A 20,029-nucleotide genomic window follows, 5' to 3' on the forward strand; every position below is an offset into this window, starting at 1 on the left:
GTTTAGGTCATTCTTTGTTAATATTTTCAATAAACATATAATTATCAAGAACGATTTATAGTACATAATATAACAGAGCAATTGGTACATCAAATACAAACAACAATAAATAAATCTTAAATTAATATATGCCATTGGAATATGATATATTACAGCGCAAAATACGCTGCTGTTAATGTTATTTGTTGGTGCAATTTTGGAAACGAATATCTTATATACATTTTGCCTGTAATAACAGTGGCTCATTAAAATGAGCCATAGAATGAATTTATTGAATTCGTAAGAGACGGACGTACAAACTAAATTTGCTATCAGATGACCCATTAGTATATCTAGCTTCCTATTTTAATATTAATGATAATAAACAATGTTTATGTACGATACAGTGAGTTAGCAAACAGAGTCTTTATCGCAATCGAATTTATTATAACTTAAAAATAATTTCAAGGCAGCAAGACGTAATCCGTTAACGGAAAAATATTTTGACGAATGTTTATTAAGTATGCACCGTTTACCAGGTAAATGTTCGTTTTATACGTTTTATACCTATGTGTTTATATCTAACTATGTTTATATAAACGACCTTTTTCCATCAATATAATTTTAGTCCATGACAATTTGATTACCTTGCCCATAAAATTATTACTAGTTTGTAATCTTATTAATCCTTAAACAACGAAACAACGAAGTAAATACTAAGTATTTACTATTTCTTTAAGACCTCCAAGAAAAAAAAATGACTCTATTTAATAGGACAAAAAGTATAGCTATCCTTTTTTAATTTACCACGTTAGAAAGAAATAGCAATATTTTTATTAGTGTCCCAGTAATTCAGTTAAAGAACGCGTACGAGAGAAACACCACTATTATCTATTAATTGAAGTGTACGGCCTTGCAATCTTAGTTCCAAAGTTCTATTAGGTCGCGTACACAAAAGGTCGAGTGATATATTAAATTGACTAGTGGAACGCACTTTATGAAAACTTTCCGTTGCTTATTGTACTAACAAGATATCATATAAATTAATACATGCTTTTTATGCCATAATAACAAAATGTAAATGTCCGTAAATAATGCAATAGAAGTTAGTCATTTTAGTATTCAAAGTTAGAATTCGTATACGAAATTATAAATTTGACGAAAGTCAATTTATACGAGGTTCGGAATATTAAAAAAAGGTAACAATGGAGTTTCCAATTACAAAAGCTTACAAATGTTTTAATGAAACCAAACAAAGTTGACTCGTTAATATGAAAAAAAAAATGTGTTTAAAAAGAAATATTTTTAAATTTGACAGATCAAAACGGTTCTAAATCTGTTAATTTTACGTTGTTTTACCAAAGTCTACGGACAGTCTTTTAAGACTTTTTTCTTATAGCTGTTAAGAACGTTAAAGCTTTTAGTTTCTGTATATACCCATGCTATCTTTTAGTCAATTATATACGTAAAATATCTTTCCATCAAATAATGTATATTATTTAGTGTATTAAAGTTTAAAGGCGTAGGACTTTATAAGCGTCTACATTAATACATTTGTAATGTACATTTATAATGTTATTTCAAATAATGTCAAATGCATGTTAGAAACAACTATTCTGAAAAATCAAATGACTTTTGATTCCAGGCCAACAAAAGCTGATCCCGACATTTTAGTGACTTGGTAGGAATATATAAAGTTGCTGCGGAAGAGTAAGTTTCAGAACTGTTATAAATGACACTGTGATATAAACTTTTCTACGATTTATTTGTCATTCAAAGTATGTTTTTTTCAAGACAATATACAACGAGAAATTGAAGTAATATATAATTCCCTTTGTTGGAATATAGAGCACCAGTTTTATTCGCTCTGGAAACGTATCAAGTCAGATAGGATCGTTCTTAATACGTCGAGCATTTACGGATTAAAGCATACATTAAGCGTCTATGAATACGATCTTAGAGGCGGTTGTAACAAAAACTAATTAGAGGAAAAATAAAGTTAAATTACATGTAATAAGACGCGTTGACATTAATAGGATAATAAACTGCATGATCTTTTTTTTTATTTATGGTATAGGTTGGCGGACGAGCATATGGGCCACCTGATGATAAGTGGTCACCATCGCCCATAGACAATGACGCTGTAAGAAATATTAACTATTCCTTACATCGTCAATGTGCCACCTACCTTGAGAACTAAGATGTTATGTCCCCTGTGCCTGTAGTTACACTGGCTCATTCGCCCTTCAGACCGGGACACAACAATACTGAGTACTGTTATTTGGCGGTAGAATAAATGAAGAGTGGGTGTTACCTACCCAGACGGGCTTGCACAAAGCCTTACCACCAAGTAAAATCTTCCACGGTAAAATCAACACAATAATAATATTATATGACAAAATTTGTGATTTTTCAGAAGAACGATTTTTAATTTTCATCTTAGCTTTGCTCAGCCACCATATACTGTTTGTGAATAATTTTGTAACACAGATTGTATGTTAGAGACTTATAATAAGGCCCTTTCATTAACATTTCTGGTACTATATTAAGTTAAATTTAATAATTTGGAAATAGCAACATTTTAACACACGTTGGTGTTACAATTGCATGTGCAAATTAAACAAACTATTTGATTTAGTCAGCAACAATATATTAATTTTTTTTTAATGTTGGCAACATTTTAACATCAACTCAAGACCTTAATTGGATAGAATTATTCAAATTTCGAAACATATTCCTTTCAATTACTTTTTGTTTACGGACTGTGAACAACGGAATCGGTACTAATCTTATAAAGGGAGTAGAACCCGCAAACATTATCCATTTCCCCAGGTTCATGCTTTTGACACGAACGCTTAATAATAATCTTTTAAACTTTCGTCGTCACGTCGAGAGCTTTTGGAATTCAGCTTCTGCTAACTCAGTTTACGGAATACTTTGATAATTTCATTTAAAATACTCTTTGTATTAAGATCAATTCAATTAATATGTATAAAAACCTATAAGGTCATAAGTATCATAATCTTGGTTTAGCGAAAAACTATTTTAAAACAGATTTCTTTTGTCGTCATTACTGATTTAAAAGAAAACACAATTGTTTGCAATCACTCCTCAAATCATATTGAAAGGTAAAACCTATAATCACTAAAACGTCAGCTTCTATAACGTCACCAAAACCCTTTTATAGTTTGACAATGCTGTTTGTATGATGGAATACAATATCGACATTTCCAATATTTATTCCATTGTTAAAAATATATTTCTTGTGTACCCCAACGAGAAGCGACGTGATAGTGTTCTATATTTGAAGATCATTCAGTTTTAAAATATAATCGACCTCCAGATAGTGACACAAAAGATCGTGTTATTTGTTACAATGTGGGTTTTTGAATAATCATGATGCAATTTCGTCCTAGTGACCTGATCTATGCTATGCAGCATTTCGTTTAATTAATAAAAAACCTTGAAAATACCAACCATTAACATGAACTCATCTGTAATCTACCTATTCCTATAAGCCGAAATTGTGCGAAATCATAATATTGTTTGCATTTTCCTGTTATTTATTTTTTAAGTAAATTTATTTTTCCCTTTTGGGCCTACTGGGAGTAATCTCTTAAAGAACAGTTCCCAATCAGCGCGCCTTTTATTAAATGTTAAATTTTCTTGTAATTTCTTTTGTCGTCGAGAACCTGCTGTAATGTATAAAAAAGTGCTTAATAGTAACAATAAATTCGTAATTTAAATTATAATAATATATATTCAGTGTCAATAAATCTCATTTACTGATTTTGATTTGATTTTGCCTGTTATGTATTTGTTAAGTAATTTTATTTTTCTTTTTTGGGCGTACTGGGAGAAATCTCTTGAAGAACAATTCCCAATCAGCGTGCCTTTCAAATGTTAAATTTTCTTGTAATTTCTTTTGTCGTCTAGAACCTGCTGTAATGTATAAAAAAGTGCTTAATAGTAACAATAAATTCGTAATTTAAATTATAATAATATATATTCAGTGTCAATAAATCTCATTTACTGATTTTGATGTGTAATGATTCTCCGAGCAGTTTTGCATATTTACTCAAATTTCAATCATAATTAAATCTCTATCGATCACAAAAAAAATGTAAAGAAAACAAATGATAGAAATTGTTCACTTAAGTATTTATTCATAATTATTACTTACAAATATTATACACTATTTACAGACTACACTAAAAAACATATTAATTAATGGGCATCCTCAAATATACTCGAAAGGTATATAGCAGAGCCTTCTTAAGACTAGAAGGGGGAATTGTGGAAGGCACAATACGAAAAATATTGCGAAAGGACTGAACAGTATGCAGGTCCCCAGCCAGGCAACCAGGAACCAGGTCGGTAGGAATGCAACTTGTTCCATCATACTCGTGCTGTCTTCACCCTTGTGACCCAAATTTTCATGTTGAATATAAAAACTAACAACAATAATTAGGTATCATTGTCGACGGGCGAGTGACTATGAACGCCATCTGAAAATAAGAGATTAAATTGTATTATTAAAAAAATTAAAAGATGACACTCGAAAATACTTTTAAGACACATGAAATCGTAGAAGATTACAATAAAGGTACTATTGACAACATTCTATTTATTTCAACATAATTCTCTGAACGTTGATTTATATCTAGTTACAGGGTGTTTTGTAAGCTCGTCTGTGTAAGTATCACCGATTCGTAACTTACTCCAAATGATATTATAATGTATTCCATTATAAGCAAATAGTACGTAGTCTTACTCTCGTTGGTAGAGTCTACATCAAAACCAGTAGCGTTCAATTCAATAGACTCTAAACCAATTAAGAGTGCGTATACGACGTTTATTTAAATAAAGTATATTATGTTTCTGTTTTTTATTACTGACATATAAAATCTTAAATTGTATATTTAACTGACATAATTATCATATCAACAATCAATCAAAAATCAATCTATCAATGGTTGATACATATATGTTAATTATTACTGACCAAATATCCAATTGAATCTAGCAAGAGAAGTATTACCTTTATTACTTACAACTTTTTAAATAATCTTATAATAACCATTACGAAAGAAATAAGGCGCTATCTGTAATGTCTTATCAATTGTAGTGATATTGACTCCGACTCTAAAAGATGTTATAAAATTGTAAAGGTCGAAAAGTCTCTGTATTTAAAATATTTACAAAATGTTTGTTTATATTTGGGTAGGGGTGTAGATAAGATATGCTCTTAAAACAATACAGTCGAAATAAATTTTGAGTTAAGCTTAAGCTGGTTTGAAAAGATTGTTCGACTATTCAGATATCACTGGTATAAACCAGTTTATTTTTATTTACAATTTTCCCGATAAAGTAATATAAAACATTTATAAATACAAGATATCATAATAACTGATGCATTACGTGAGGTAGAACTCGCAATTTGTTATCATCGAAAATAATTCCATATTCAAGAGTTTTATTATTTTTAATAATCCCATCATTTCCTGTTCGTTGTTTATAAATCCAAAGTATTATTATTTATTGAAACCATTTCTTTTACGCAGCAGCGTTATTCTGTAAGAAGAAACTCGAAACTCACAAATGTCAATATGGTATTCACTATTAAATAAAATTTATACAGGTATCAAAATGGCGTATCATCGTGAGACTTTTGTCATTCACGAGTGAGATTCGAAGTTAATTCTTATAGAATCGCACAGCTGCACTTTTGTCACAAATACTGTTTATTTAAGACTTTAAACTACAGTCATCTGTAATGGTCGTTTGTAATTTCAAGCTCTAAAACTTAAGATAAGACTTTAAATATTTCGAGTCAAAAATATAATCTTACTACCTGAAATTGCGGATTCACCCGCGATATTTTTTTTATCTTCGCGTGGGTAAAGCCGACCCTATTTTAAACCCTCGAAGGGTGAGTTAAAAGAAGTCCTTCCCCGGTACTCAAACTATCTCCAAAATTGATCTAAATCGCTTAAGCGGTTTAAGCGTGAAGAGGTTACAGCGATTTACACATTCATAATATATAAGCCGCCCTTTTAGTATAAATTATTCGATATGTCTCTTCCAAGACTAAATTAGTATAACTAGACTCATATTACATTTTTAATTAGTGCCAACATCGTAGCACAAATTATATTCAAATATAATATTCGATTATGTATATCATACTAGAAACACAATACACCCACCCACGCACGTGTTAGAAGCTTAGTACACATATTTTGATGAACATTTTTAATGAAATAATGTATTATAACAAGATTAGTATATTTTTTGTTATTATGCTTTTTGGGATACACTATTCGCTATTCGCTAATTATGTTTAATAAATATACCAATATTCATACAAAAATACTACCGCATTAAGATAAAAAATACTTTTTACCAAAGTGAATAGATATGTTAATTTTTTCTCAATAAAGTAAACGTTTGGCAGAAATAAATTATAATAATATACAAAAAGAAACGTATTGTCTTAAAAAATAATCAGTATCAATATTATAACAATAAATAAAATGTGTGTGTTTATTGTAATACGATCCTTAATGCTTGTATTTTTGGGTGTACTAATCTCGGGACCTACTAGCCCAATTCTAAGCGTCTTTTAGCGTTAGATAACTCATTTATTGTACATTGTTATGGAATATGTAACTGTTGACCTTATATACCGGGAATTTTTCAAACACATTTTTTTAATTTTCCTCATTTTTTTTGTTAATGGATTAAAATAATTGAGCGCTTTAATTATAGTTCATACAATAGCTTACCGTCAGGCATCCCTTACATGTCCAGTGGGTTGATAATGACCGAATGATTTAGGCGTGCGTAGTTTATTGTTTATTAAGTAGGTTTACTTAATAAACAATAAACTATTCCTCGTATTCGTATATATATATTATTAACATATACAAACATTTCCACTATATATGGATATAAACGGACTTGGCAAACTGACGACTCTAAGAAAATTACACTGCTACGGCGTATTTTATTATAAGAGATTTATAAGCATGTGTCCGTAAAGCGAACTGCCTTATTTACACATAAAATATATTGAATATAAAAATATTTATTAATATTTACGAAGAAGTGAAGTGAGAGTCGAGATGGCCTAGTGGTTAGAACGCGTGCATCTTAACCGATGATTGCGAGTTTGAACCCAGGCAAGCACCACTGATTCATGTGCTTAATTTGTCTTTATAATTCATCTCGTGCTCAGCGGTGAAGGAAAACATCGTGAGGAAACCTGCATGTGACAAATTTCACAGAAATTCTGCCACATGTGTATTCCACCAAACCGCATTGGAACAGCGTGGTGGAATATGTTCCAAACCTTCTCCTGAAAAAGGGAGAGGAGGCCTTTAGCCCAGCAGTGGGAAATTACAGGCTGTTGTTGTTGTGGTTGTAGAAGTACCTACTCCCAAAAAAACATGCGGTATAATATGAATGCTAGTCGTTATTAATATGATAATGGTTTACGACTTCTCTGTATTGTTATGTCTGTTATGTAAAATTAATCTTATCAATACTTTTGTAACGACACATTGACAAAATTGGAATAATTATCTCAACTGGTGTTCGCTCAGTGATCGCAATTCAACCATAAACAAATAATAAATCACACTCTGATTAATCATTATAGAAAACATATACAAATATATTTTAAATTCCATACTTCGAATATATTATTTTGTTCTTTAATTCATTTTTTTATTCTTAATATCTATATAGTAAGGTCGTCAATAGGTCCAAATTTACAAAAGGAAATCCGTTGACAAGCAAACTAGTAAAAGATATTAACTACCTATTTATATTATGACGGCTAAAAAGTAAAAAAAGTAAAAGTAACAGCCTGTACATTTCCCATTGCTGAGATAAGGACTCCTTTTCCATTAAGGAGAGTATTTGGAACATATTTCACCAAGCTGTTCCAATGCGGGTTGGTGGAATGCACATGTGGCAGAATTTTGATGAAATTAGACACATGCAGGTTTCCTCAGGATGTTTTCCTTCACCACCGAGCACGAGATGAATTGTAAACACAAAGTAAGCACATATATTGTGGTGCTTGCCTGGGCTTGAACTTGCAATCATCGCTTAAGGTGCACGCGTTCTAACAACTGGGCCATCTTAGCAAAGCAGAGCACGTAGACACAAATTGTGGCCAACTCTTAGCCACTTAATCCACGCACAGCAACAAGAACAGCACGTAGGAGGTATGAAATTAAGCGAATATCAAGCGTATCCATCACACACTAAACAATAATAAAGTTGTCTCGTTAATTTTAGTTCCTTTGTGGTACGATACTATTTCGACATAATATCTAAATACATAAATTCATCATTTATTAACATAAAATTTGAGATGTATATTTATCAATATTTGACATGATGATACCCCTTTTCGTGAATCTAAGTTCAATGAGCTCATTACACTAATAACGCATCATTATGTCACCGTGTAAGAATAACGTTATCTACACGGTCTTAACGAAGAATAAATATTCCCTGGTATTGAAATTCATAAATGTCGATGAATATTAGAAAAATATTGTTCACAAAATTCTTATTTCAAGCCAGTGCTCAATTACTAGAGTTCTTTTAATTACGTTATATAGTTAGCGCGTAGTGACAATTTAAAATCGTACTTGTATTGTGCCGTATTCTAGTAATAATTTATTTTAAACATGCCCGTTTTACTATTTATAGACTGGAAGCGAGCATCGGGCCACCTGTTGCCAAATATTGATATTAGCCGTGCTTATTATTTAGGTATAATTTGTGCGACAAAGCGGCTATATCCCTTGGGGTTGTAATTAAACGTTCTCTATGATCCTTTAAGCTGGAACACGGAATATATTAGGTATTACTATTCGACAGCAGGTAATACGCCAAATAAATGCACGTATTGTACCATAGTTAGAGCACGGTTGCCTTGTAATCATTTATATTGACTGAACATTATACTATACTTGAAAAATGCTCTTGACCATAGCTGGCATTCTCAAGGGAGTCCTAACCAATTGCACAAGGAATATTATAAAGCACAAGTGCGCAATTACAGGTAAAATCCCGATGGTTTTACTAATACAATCTGATGGGACGGAATCTGAATTCCGAAGAGAGTTAAGACGCAGAGAACAATTTTAACATGTTAAGTTTCCATTTTAAAATAATAATTATAGACCATAACAATTACATTTTGTAAAAATATATGTCATCAAGTAATATTTAATTTAGTTTTTTCTTGATTTTATTGTTGTGTTTAGTATGACGTGGTTCTTTTACTACAACACTCTCGTCAAAATTAAAAAATATTAAAAGCATTTTTATAATGAAATCTGGGTCATTTCTGTAGAAAAAATAAAGTTGCCAAAAATTCGGAATCTTTGTCATTCGAAATTTTAGAATGATGTCAAAAGCCGTACAACATTGTTTAGCATATTTTATATAAACGTACGCTACAATTAATATACGATATAATTCTTTCTAAGACCATTTGCAAACGTGACACTTCTAACACATCGTGAACTAATCAATATGACGTAAATACAAAACAAACGCAAAAAAATATTACGTCTCAAATATTATTCTTTTTTACTGTTTTCCTTAATAAAATGGACATCATTATTTTCTTATTATGCCCTGTCTGGCCTTTACTGGAGACAAGTAATTCTTTGAAATTTTACAGATAAATAAATTCGAATTAATATTTTAAGTATTATTTTATTCGTTTAACGTTTTGTATCTCATCTTAAATGCAAATTTAATGTTGCCCGCATTACATTGTTATTATTAGAATTAACATTAAAGCATCTGTTTGTTTACATGTAGGCAAATATGTAGATTGCATTAATTTATATATTTATACATTTCGTAACACACACGTTGCACATTTTTAATTCAAGAACAATAAAGGGTAATATAATAGGAGATAAAAACATAAAATTGCTAACCGAATCGTATGTGTACGAAATGGACTTCGTTTAATTGTAGTACACTAAGCGTAGCACGTGCTCAATTCCCAATAACACTGTCACTTTCAACTGATAGCACAATAACATAGTTTATTCAAGTGTAGTCTAACTGAGTACTGCGTGGTGGCGAACGGATCGGCGCGGGCGCATGCAACCGAAGGTTTCGACACGAGCGAGGCGAGGGCCAGCCGCTTGCGTCCATCTCTTTTTCTCACGTTTAAATTACAATACAAACGTGAGACAGCTGCATTAACAGCGGCTGCGACTCCGTCACTAGTGGTTGACCTTCTTGCTCTACCATTATTGCTAATAAGCTCGTCTTTTGCAATCGACTGTCTTAAAAACATTCCTTGAGCCATATTCAAGAAATTAAGTAAAACTTGTTCAGTTCATATTAACATCGATTCGAATTTTAAACTTTTAATGATTCATTATCTAAATTATGGAACTTGGACTAATGAAAGGTTCATAAAACAGCCTCTGGTTACGTTTAATGGTTTTAAGCGGAAGAGTTTATTAAACATATTAATTGATACTGAAGATGATGTAAATAATACTTGTAAATCTCGTGACATTATTTAATAATATTCAATGTAAAATAAATGAAATATTAGATTAGATGTAATAAATTATGAAATTGAACGATTTTTTTTATGTATTGCATAATACAACAGCGACGCTTTTATCGTAAATAGATCAATGTTTCGAGTCGGCCACAAAAGAAGCTCATATATCAGACTATCACGGCCCCTTTATTATTATTTATTTATAATAGTATTAATATTACAATATGAAGCTATGGTGATAAAAAGGTGCCAATCAAAAATTCAAACTAAAAGTTAAGTAAATAATAGGTTTATGTGTATAATATAAAAGGGATATGTAATAGTATATGTTAAAACTGACAACATGTGATGTTATGTTACAAGTATAATGTTACATATTTAACGCATCATTAGTAACAAATACTGGCGTGTTAGTCATATTATGACACTAGCTGAGACCGCGATTTGTGTGCGATTAAATTTAACAAAAAATATATTATTGTTGACTAAGTTACGCCTTATTACATCAGCTAACAGCCAGTGAAAGTTTTGTCAAAATCGGTCCACCCGTTTCAGAAATTAGCCGGAACGAACAGAAAAACAGACAATAATGTTTTTTTTGGAATTTTGTTATCATACGAATAGATATATAAAAAATAGGGTCGATACATTGTTATGATAGAGCCCATGTCATCTATCCCTGATGTAGAATTTTAATTAAAAAAATGGGTAGGTTTTATTTACTTCGCAGGTAGAATTCAATATTGAGCGCGGTATATGCTGGAATATGAGCTCAGCACAACTTATCAATGTTTGGATATTTTGTAAACAAACTGATTAGAACCGTTGCGTATTAATCTTTGTACTCGCAATGTTTATTTATTTACGCTTTGTATGTGTGCGAAGTAACATATATAGATATGTCTAATAATTGTATGAATTATACAATAGTAAATATAAGCGAAGAAGTGATATATTAAACGTGTGTATATAGTTTTTACACGTGTTATTTAAGTAACGTTTCAGCTTGACTTTTTAATTCAATAATAGATGCTATTAATATATATAAATAAAAATTTTAACAAAAAGAAAAACCGACTTCAAACAAAACACTATTTTAAAACAAATGAATATGCACGAAAAAGTAATAAAAATAATTGCGTATTCAACATATTTTTTAGAGTCTTCCTAAGTTAAATGAAATGAAAAATATTAGACTACTTAAAAGTCGATTAACGATTATATCATGTAGTTATAGTTATTGGTATATTTGGAGCCGGTGTCAGCCACGGTGCCCTTGCCCCAACAATCAAAAGAAAGAAGCGATACGAGCCCCTTGATTGATCCAGTATATTATTGTGTAAAAGGTAATTTGTAAAAAACATATTTGTTAAAGTATTCTCGTATTGTTTTTTGATAGATATACTGTAGGGTTTTATTGGCTTGGCTTGGAATGGATACCATCATCGGAATTTTTTTTTTAAAAAATGGGACCCCACGGGAGGCACTACCTTTCAAACAAAAAAAAATTATCAAAATCGGTCTACCCAGTGAAAAGTTATGAGGTAACAAACATAAAAAAAAAAAAAAAAATACAGACGAATTGATAACCTCCTCCTTTTGGAAGTCGGTTGAAAATAGACTTGGGCTTATACTAATTTATCTAGACATTATTGATCTAATTAGGTCATATGAATTGTGTGTAATTGATGTAGCTAACATCTGAGTAATAAAAAAGCGCTTTTTTCGCTGAGTTTGTTTATGTACTCAGCTATAACAATAATAACCTAATGTCTATCCTAAAACTAACTATCATAGTATAAGATTTTCATATCAAACACTTATCTTACACATAGAGTTTTGAGTAAATCGGGCTTCACATCGGACATATAGATATAACGTAATTACACTTTTGAATAGGACTTTGTTTTATTGAATTGTAAATGTAATTGTTGATTATTAGAATGCGTTTATGCCTCTATTAATGTGTGCCGAGTTTAATTCAGGTTATAAATGGAAACGCACCGACGCACATATATCAATTTTGGAAACTTACATCATCCACAAATATTCCTCGTTATTTTTGCTCGTCTGTCTCTGGAACGATCCAAATTGAGTATCTGGGGAAAAAAAGATAAAATGCATTTGAAAAAATTATAAACACAACTACTATACAAGTTTTTATTTAGTTCATTGACTTTTCTTTATGAATATTCAACCAACTACGTTTTTTACTAGCTCTGCCCGTGACTTCGAGTGCATTCGAATTTAACAAAAAAGTTATTGTTCGGTTTGCAGATTTTATTATAATTTATTTATTCTGTTTTAGGCAGCTTTTGTGGCATTGAGTCGTTGGTTCCCACCAACGACTCAATGACACCAGTCGTGACTGTGGAATGGTAAAATGCGTGTTACGGGGGAGTATTTGCACAAAGCAGCGTGAATGTATTATTTGACAATTATATTATTCTAAAATAAAAGTAGTCAGTGAAAGTCCAGTTAAAATTGGTCCAGCCGTTCCAGAGATTAGCCGGAACAAACAGGCAGACCAGACAAACATACAAAAATTGTAATAACTGTTATTTTGGTATATGTACCGTGTATATGTATGCATTTACATTTAAAAAATGGTTATTTTAATATTCCAAACAGATATTCCATTATAATGTGTATAGATTTTACACATTTAAATTCTCTCAGTTATGTATTCGTTGAGTAATTCATAAACGTTCTATTTATCTGTTTCGGTAGTCGAAAACTTTGACCTCAGACCTGAGAAACGACGGACCTGGCGTCGGTCACGTTCGTTACGCGTTAAATAAATGAAAATATTTATATAATGACTCATATTACATATCAATAATAATATCTAAAAATTTAACTTATTATGGACACTAACATTAAATTACTATAATTATACGACTACTAAATTAGGGAGATTTATTCGTAGTCAAATTAGTATAGGTATTTCCTTTTCTTCTTTAATAACTATAATTATTAAATTTATACGCGTTATAATTGTACAAGTATGATTAAAAAGGTCTTAAGAATAAAAGTTATCTTAACATTTCATATTATCAAAACAAGTTACCAATCACTTATAAGGTCAAGTGTTTGAGTACGTTCGTTTTTGGTATTTGTTCAAGAACAGATAGTTGTTTTATATAAATCACAACGTACTTTTAGGTTATTATTTAATCGTTCAATTTGATACGATTATGGAATCAATAAAGCACTTACTTGTTTGATAACTGCCTGTCGATGAACTGCTGTTTTCACTTTCTGTACGTCGTCTTGAATTAAATAACAAATTCCATGGATTGTAGCTCGCAATCTGCGATCCTGTTTGGTTCTTTGTTTCAGACTTATTAGGAGTATCCATGTTTAGTGAGGTATATCCAACGACGTAACGAATATGTATTATATTAATTTAATTATAATTAATTTCTAGCAAGTTTTGCTAAGAGAGACGCGCCGGCGCTCGTGCACTGACAAAATAATATTATGATCAAACTAAACAGTCACTGGCCGTGGCCGGCAAAGCGACCGAGCATTGTTTTGATCCGATCTCTCTCGAACACTCACGGAAATAGACGAAGCGCGTTTACCATAGAGAAACTGTTACTTACGCCTCTACACAAAAACTCGCAGACTGAAGTGTTTTAATGGCGCTATTTATAAAACACTCACTGGTTTCAAACAAAGTTTGTTGACAAGAATAATATTATGATTCTATTTCTTAAAAAACCACGATTGACATTTCAGTGACGTAGCCAAAAATACGTCAATTTTTGGCTACGTCACGTTTTTTATCTATTTATTTTGTTCAAGGTAATAAATGATTTTTCAATAATTATTATAACAATAAAATATTTTTAAAATATACTTTACCCAAGCTGTTTCTCGGCAATTTTAAAATATTTTACAAAAAAAAATCGTTTAAGATATTAACTAAAAAAAATAAATTAATTAAAAAATGCTTTTTTTGCTCTTTAAATAATAATGTATAAAGTAATACGTTTTATTATAATATATTATGTAATTAATTGATTGGCAATTTAATTATACAACATCCTTACCTGAGAATTGATTAATAGATTTTGAGAAGTAGTAAACTTAATGTTATAATTAGTGTAATATGAAGAGCCCTTGGGTTTTTAATTTAATTTCTGAGTCCGCTAACTTCTTCGGCATATTTGCCCTAACTTGCTCTAAAAGTATAAAATATCGTGAATTGCACGTAAACTTTTATATTACGTTCATTAAAAAGTTTTAAATACAAAGGATAATGATTTGCTTGATTTTAATGTAATCCGTTATCTTCCGAATTATTCTTATTTTGTATAATTAAATTATTTTTCGCAAAAAAGAAATGTTATCATTTAAATCAGTTAAATAGCTCAAAAAAGATGATTATAATTTCATTGTATTGATAAAACAAGATATTTAACATAATGGATACGATCCTGATTAAACTATAAAATAAACAAACGATTTTATAGCATTACTTTAAGAAAAGCCAATAATATAATTGAGTACGCATGTTTAAACAGAATGATACTTTTTTATCACTATGATTAAAAAAGCTATTAATGACGTTTTGATTAGTCATTATTTTACAATAAGCGTTTCAGAAGGAATTTACATGTAAATAAAGATAAAATAATTACAAAAATGAAAATTCCATATGTAGTATCATCAAACACGCGGAAAGCGTACAGCACATCGGAATTGATGAAGGCTTCCCCTGGAGAGGCTTCTCGCAAAATCAATGCTGAAGACTTCGAGTGGGATGATGAATTGACTCCAGCGCCTCTTACATATTTCGCTGCATTAGCGCTATCTAGAATATTTCACAGAATCAATCCGCTTCGAAAAATATTACAAAAAGACATAGATATGCTCATGGATCTATACCCCGCTGATATACCTCTAAAGTTCAGCGTACCATATATTAAGGTTATTTATAAACTTACAGTGATAGTTTTTTTGGTACTGACGTATCAACGCCACCACAGTAAAAAATAAATTATCTACGAATGCGCGAATATAGGTTAGGTTAGGTTAGTATTTTTATAGTATTATTTTATTTACTAGAATTTGTTGATTATTTTTACTACAGTGGTGTCGATACATTTGTACCGTTATTTTATAAATTTATAATAAGTGAGCAGCTTAAATACAAATATTTGCAAAAGAGCTGCGCATTTGGGAACTAAGATGTTATGTTAAGGCCCCTGTGTCTCCAATTACACTGATTTTGAACCTTGACCTTTAAACGGAAACAGAACCTAGTTTCTGGTACCTATGAAGACAGTTTTATATAAAACCGTATCATAAAGTATTCGAAATTTAAATTAAATGTTATCAATAGGACGAACAATATTGGAAGAGATCGTTTTACTCAAAGTTTCCGTCGCGGAAAGAAATGGGCGTTACATATTGGAAAGGGAAATTTTTATCGGCATGTCTCCAGGATTACTTGGAAAATGTAAAGCCCGATATATTTATTGAAGAAGATGCAATCGAGCTCGCAAAACTGGTAAAATAATAATAATACTCAATACTGTTAGGATGCCGAACTAGTGTCCCAATGACAGTAGCACGCTTAACTGAATACGGGGGTTCAAATTCGGTCAAATACCACTGAATTTTTATGTCCTTAATTTGTGTTTCATTTGTTGTTGTCAAAGACATCATAAGGAATCCTAAATGCATATAATTATAGTCTGCCACATGTTTACCCACCAACTCGCATTAAAAAAGCGATGTGGAAAAAGCTACAATATTTTTCAATCAGAGAGAAATTTTCGCTCGGCGGTGGACTATTTATATATTTTTATTTTACTCTGCTGCTAGAATGTTCAATTATATTTTATTTATAGGTCAGCCCATATATTTTTGAATTGGGCCTTAATCAGTTGCAAATGGTACGCCAGCCTACTCCTCCTGTCCTAAGTGAAGATGCTGTAGAGGATGCATGTATATATAGTGTACCAAAAGTATACGATCACATACCGCTAGAACCAGTATTAGTGAGGTTGTATAATTTGAACGAAATTTCCCTCATATTTGGTATTAATAACCTGCAAGACGGCTACTTGATGAGATATTTCGAATTTTCATTAGCGGACTGTGAATCCTTGTGTAGAGGCCTCGAATATTTACAGCATCTGAGAATATTTAGAATAAATAGAAGCAATTTAGACTGTTCGAAAGTAAAATTAATTTTACAAAACCTCGTGAAAAGAGAATCTATCGAGGAATTGGATTTTAATCATTGTAAAATTGGTGATTATGGGATGAAAGCATTGGGGGGTTTTATTTTCATTCATAAAAATGTGAAAAGAATACGAATCGCAAACAATAGATTCAAGGAGGTCGGTGTTCAAGGCATCGCTTATGCTTTACAAATGAAACCAGCTGCGCCGATAGAGCTCCTGGGTATCCTCTGACAATTTTATCGACATATAAGTTATAGTTTCATATTCATAACAATAATTTTATTTGCTTGAAGATTTCAGTTTGAATCCAATGTCGTTGGAATGTGCGACAATATTTGCCGCAGCTTTTGTGAGATGCAAGGAAAAACCTCAAACATTGATTGTTAACTCTTGTGGTTTTCACGGAGCATCAGCGGAAAAGGTATATATACATATATTAATATATATGGAAAATTTTTAGTTATCACTCAGCTTTATGTCAGCTATGTGGATATAAGAAGCTATGACTGTAATTAAAAGTATCTCTTGTTTTTTTTATTCATCACTTTTTCGGCGGTGAAAGACAACAGCCCGAGGAAACCTGCTTGTCTTATTTATATGAAATTCTACCACTTGTGAATCCATCTACTCCTTTTGGACCAACGTGGTGGAATAAGTTTCAATTTTACTTAGAAATATTAGATATAGCTATATAATTCAGTTGATATTATATACCTATCAATTAATGAAATAACTAAAAAGTATATCGTTTATTTCAATATTTTTATTTTCAAAACGTATTATGGTTATTTTTAATGTTTGTTATAAAGGAATAATTTAGCAAGATGAATATATAATTTATAACTTAATTTTAATGCCAGTCATGTACTAAAATTTCAATAAGTTTACCCTTCCAGATGGCAGGTTTGCTAAGTCTTAACCGTGGTCTGACGAGATTAGACATGGCTGCCAATAACTTATCCGGCGAAGCGGAGAAGACTCTTATTCAAGCTTTAGAACAAAATAAAAGAGTATTGAGAGTCGACTTGCGTAGTACACGTATGTGTTGAACAAATGATTTTAGAATTGCAATGAAATCAATTGTATACCTACATTTAAGCGTTTTAGTTTTCTATGTATGTATATTCTTCTAACATTTGATATTGTGTTAATATTTAAAAAAAACTAAATTAATCAATGTTTTCAAAATTTCGCCCAAACTTACACTTTATTTATTTTAAGTTACACCATCGAATTGTAACTAAACGCTTTATAATAATATTTGAACATTCAAGATGATACAAGAGCTGTGAATAGTGTGGGTAGAACGCGTGTATCTTAACAGATGATTGCGGGTTCAAACCCATGCAAGCACCACTATGTATATGTGATTAATTTGTGTTTATAATTCATCTCGTGTTCATCGGTGAAGAAAAACATCATGAGGAAAGTTGCATGTGTCTAATTTCATCGAAATTCTGCCACATGTGCATTCCACCTACCCGCATTGGAACGCGTGGAGGAATATGTTCCAAACCCTCTCCTTAATGGAAGAGGAGGCCTTATCTCAGCAGTGGGAAATTTACAGGCTACCTTACTTTACTTTTCTACAAGGTGATATATATTTATAGCTGTAAACAACATTGAACACTTAAAACTTAACTATCCCAATTTAATTTTGTCGCACTCAAATATTTATTGACCAGAGCTCTCTTAAAGGTATATATATTATATGTAGTTAATTGCGTTCGTCAGAAAACTTCGATATTAGTTACACTCAAAAGTCGTAATTATATTAGTTAGCTATATCAAAATCAAAGTATCATACAAGTATGTAGACGTATATAATCACTTTTGAATACTTGCCCCTTATAATTTTAGTATAGACACTAGACTATAATTAAATAAAATAGTATAACGACAATTTTATAAAACATATTCTATCACGTCCCATTATATGCGCTATTTCATATGTAGAGCTACTATCGGATCGGAATGTATGGAGATATTCGAGGTAACTATGAATATGTAAAATAGTGCTTAAAAAGTAATTATAAGTCCACGGTTATGTGTGCTGTGACTTCCAGCGAAGTCTCTAACTAATGTATGTTATTAAAACATAGTCTTTAGTTTCTGAAATGCTGATCAAAGTGTGGTGAATTATTTTTGGACAATCTGTGAATAACAGTCGATGATATTATAGGTGATTAGTATCGCTTATTAATTGGCACATAAAAAAATATTTATTGCTTATATTTCAGAATACAGCTGTAGTCACAGAGGAAATCTTGTACGTTTTTGTTTAATATATATAAATCTTATATATAAATATAAAGGTAGATAAAAAAAAGCTAACTTTCCGTTGAAACGAAGACCCTTTCGAATATATAAATAAAATAAAAAGATCTGATTCTGTGATGTAGCTACAACTATTTACATAAAAAAATGGTAAATGTTTTAAAAACTTAAACAAAATACGTCAATTTTATTAAATATTATTTAAAAGGATTTGGACTAGGCAGGGATTTTTTTACTTTAATTATAATAACAATTAACCAATATTATAGCTTTCAAATTACGTTTTTTTTTAATAACTTAAAACTAATACATCGTTTGTATTTCTAGATATATCAGAAGAAACACAAGCCAAGGTGGACGAGCTGTTAGAACGTAACAAGAAGCTTGTAGGGCAAGAAACAGAACCGAGCGAGGAGATTCCGCCGCTGTATCTCAACGAACCGGAGTATTTAATATGGGAATACAATCCTAATAACCCGGACTACATTCCCGGTAGATACCCCGAAAGGATCCCGGAAGTATAACACGAGATATGCCACGGAGGATGTTTTTTATATTATTATTTATATCTATGTATTTTAATTATTGGCATATACGGAAGCGAAATTATATTGTTCGTCCTTAAACAATTTGGTCAAGAGTTATTTTATTATATTATTTTTATATTATATTATTTTGGGCGCTCGTAATAATTATACTTTTTCCCCGTGACGCAATATTACAACTGCCTGGTATACGCTATCGTGGAACTGCGGTTTCGAGGTTACCTCCACATATAATACATAGGTATGATCAGTATTTGCGAGCCCGTGCTAGTGCCACATCTTTCCTCAATAAAATCTACTTACTTTTTGTCTGTGTGTGTTGGTTGCCCTTCACGATTCCGTTGTGTTACTTAAACTTTAAATTCCTGTTTTGATTGGATTTTTAGATTAGATTACATTTTTTTTTGTTTTATTTTGTAACTAAAACTATTTATTTATGTATAGATTAAGATAAATTAAAA

General features: G+C 31.0%; 1 protein-coding gene and 1 long non-coding RNA gene across 3 annotated transcripts; one reads left to right on the top strand and one right to left on the bottom strand.

Moving 5' to 3' along the window:
- Positions 1-4,121: 4,121 nt before the first annotated feature.
- LOC124532341 lies at positions 4,122-14,060 on the bottom strand. 2 transcript variants are annotated; one of them, XR_006966639.1, is made up of 3 exons: positions 13,763-14,060; positions 12,579-12,642; positions 4,122-4,487 (listed from the first exon to the last, which is right to left on the bottom strand). It is a non-coding gene; the product is annotated as an uncharacterized LOC124532341 (long non-coding RNA). The 2 variants fall into 2 exon arrangements; XR_006966638.1 differs by lacking the exons at positions 12,579-12,642; positions 13,763-14,060 and adding an exon at positions 9,957-11,580.
- A 1,090-nt stretch (positions 14,061-15,150) lies between these two features.
- Positions 15,151-19,658, top strand: LOC124532496 (dynein regulatory complex subunit 5). The gene is made up of 6 exons (XM_047107409.1): positions 15,151-15,481; positions 15,897-16,064; positions 16,408-16,966; positions 17,040-17,167; positions 17,643-17,784; positions 19,351-19,658. Exons 1-6 carry the CDS (start codon positions 15,197-15,199, stop codon positions 19,545-19,547), a joined length of 1,479 nt encoding a protein of 492 aa, XP_046963365.1. The 5' UTR covers positions 15,151-15,196; the 3' UTR covers positions 19,548-19,658.
- Positions 19,659-20,029: the final 371 nt, after the last annotated feature.

Source organism: Vanessa cardui, chromosome 1 (genome assembly GCF_905220365.1).
Source record: "Vanessa cardui chromosome 1, ilVanCard2.1, whole genome shotgun sequence".
Classification (NCBI taxonomy): Eukaryota; Metazoa; Arthropoda; class Insecta; order Lepidoptera; family Nymphalidae; genus Vanessa; species Vanessa cardui.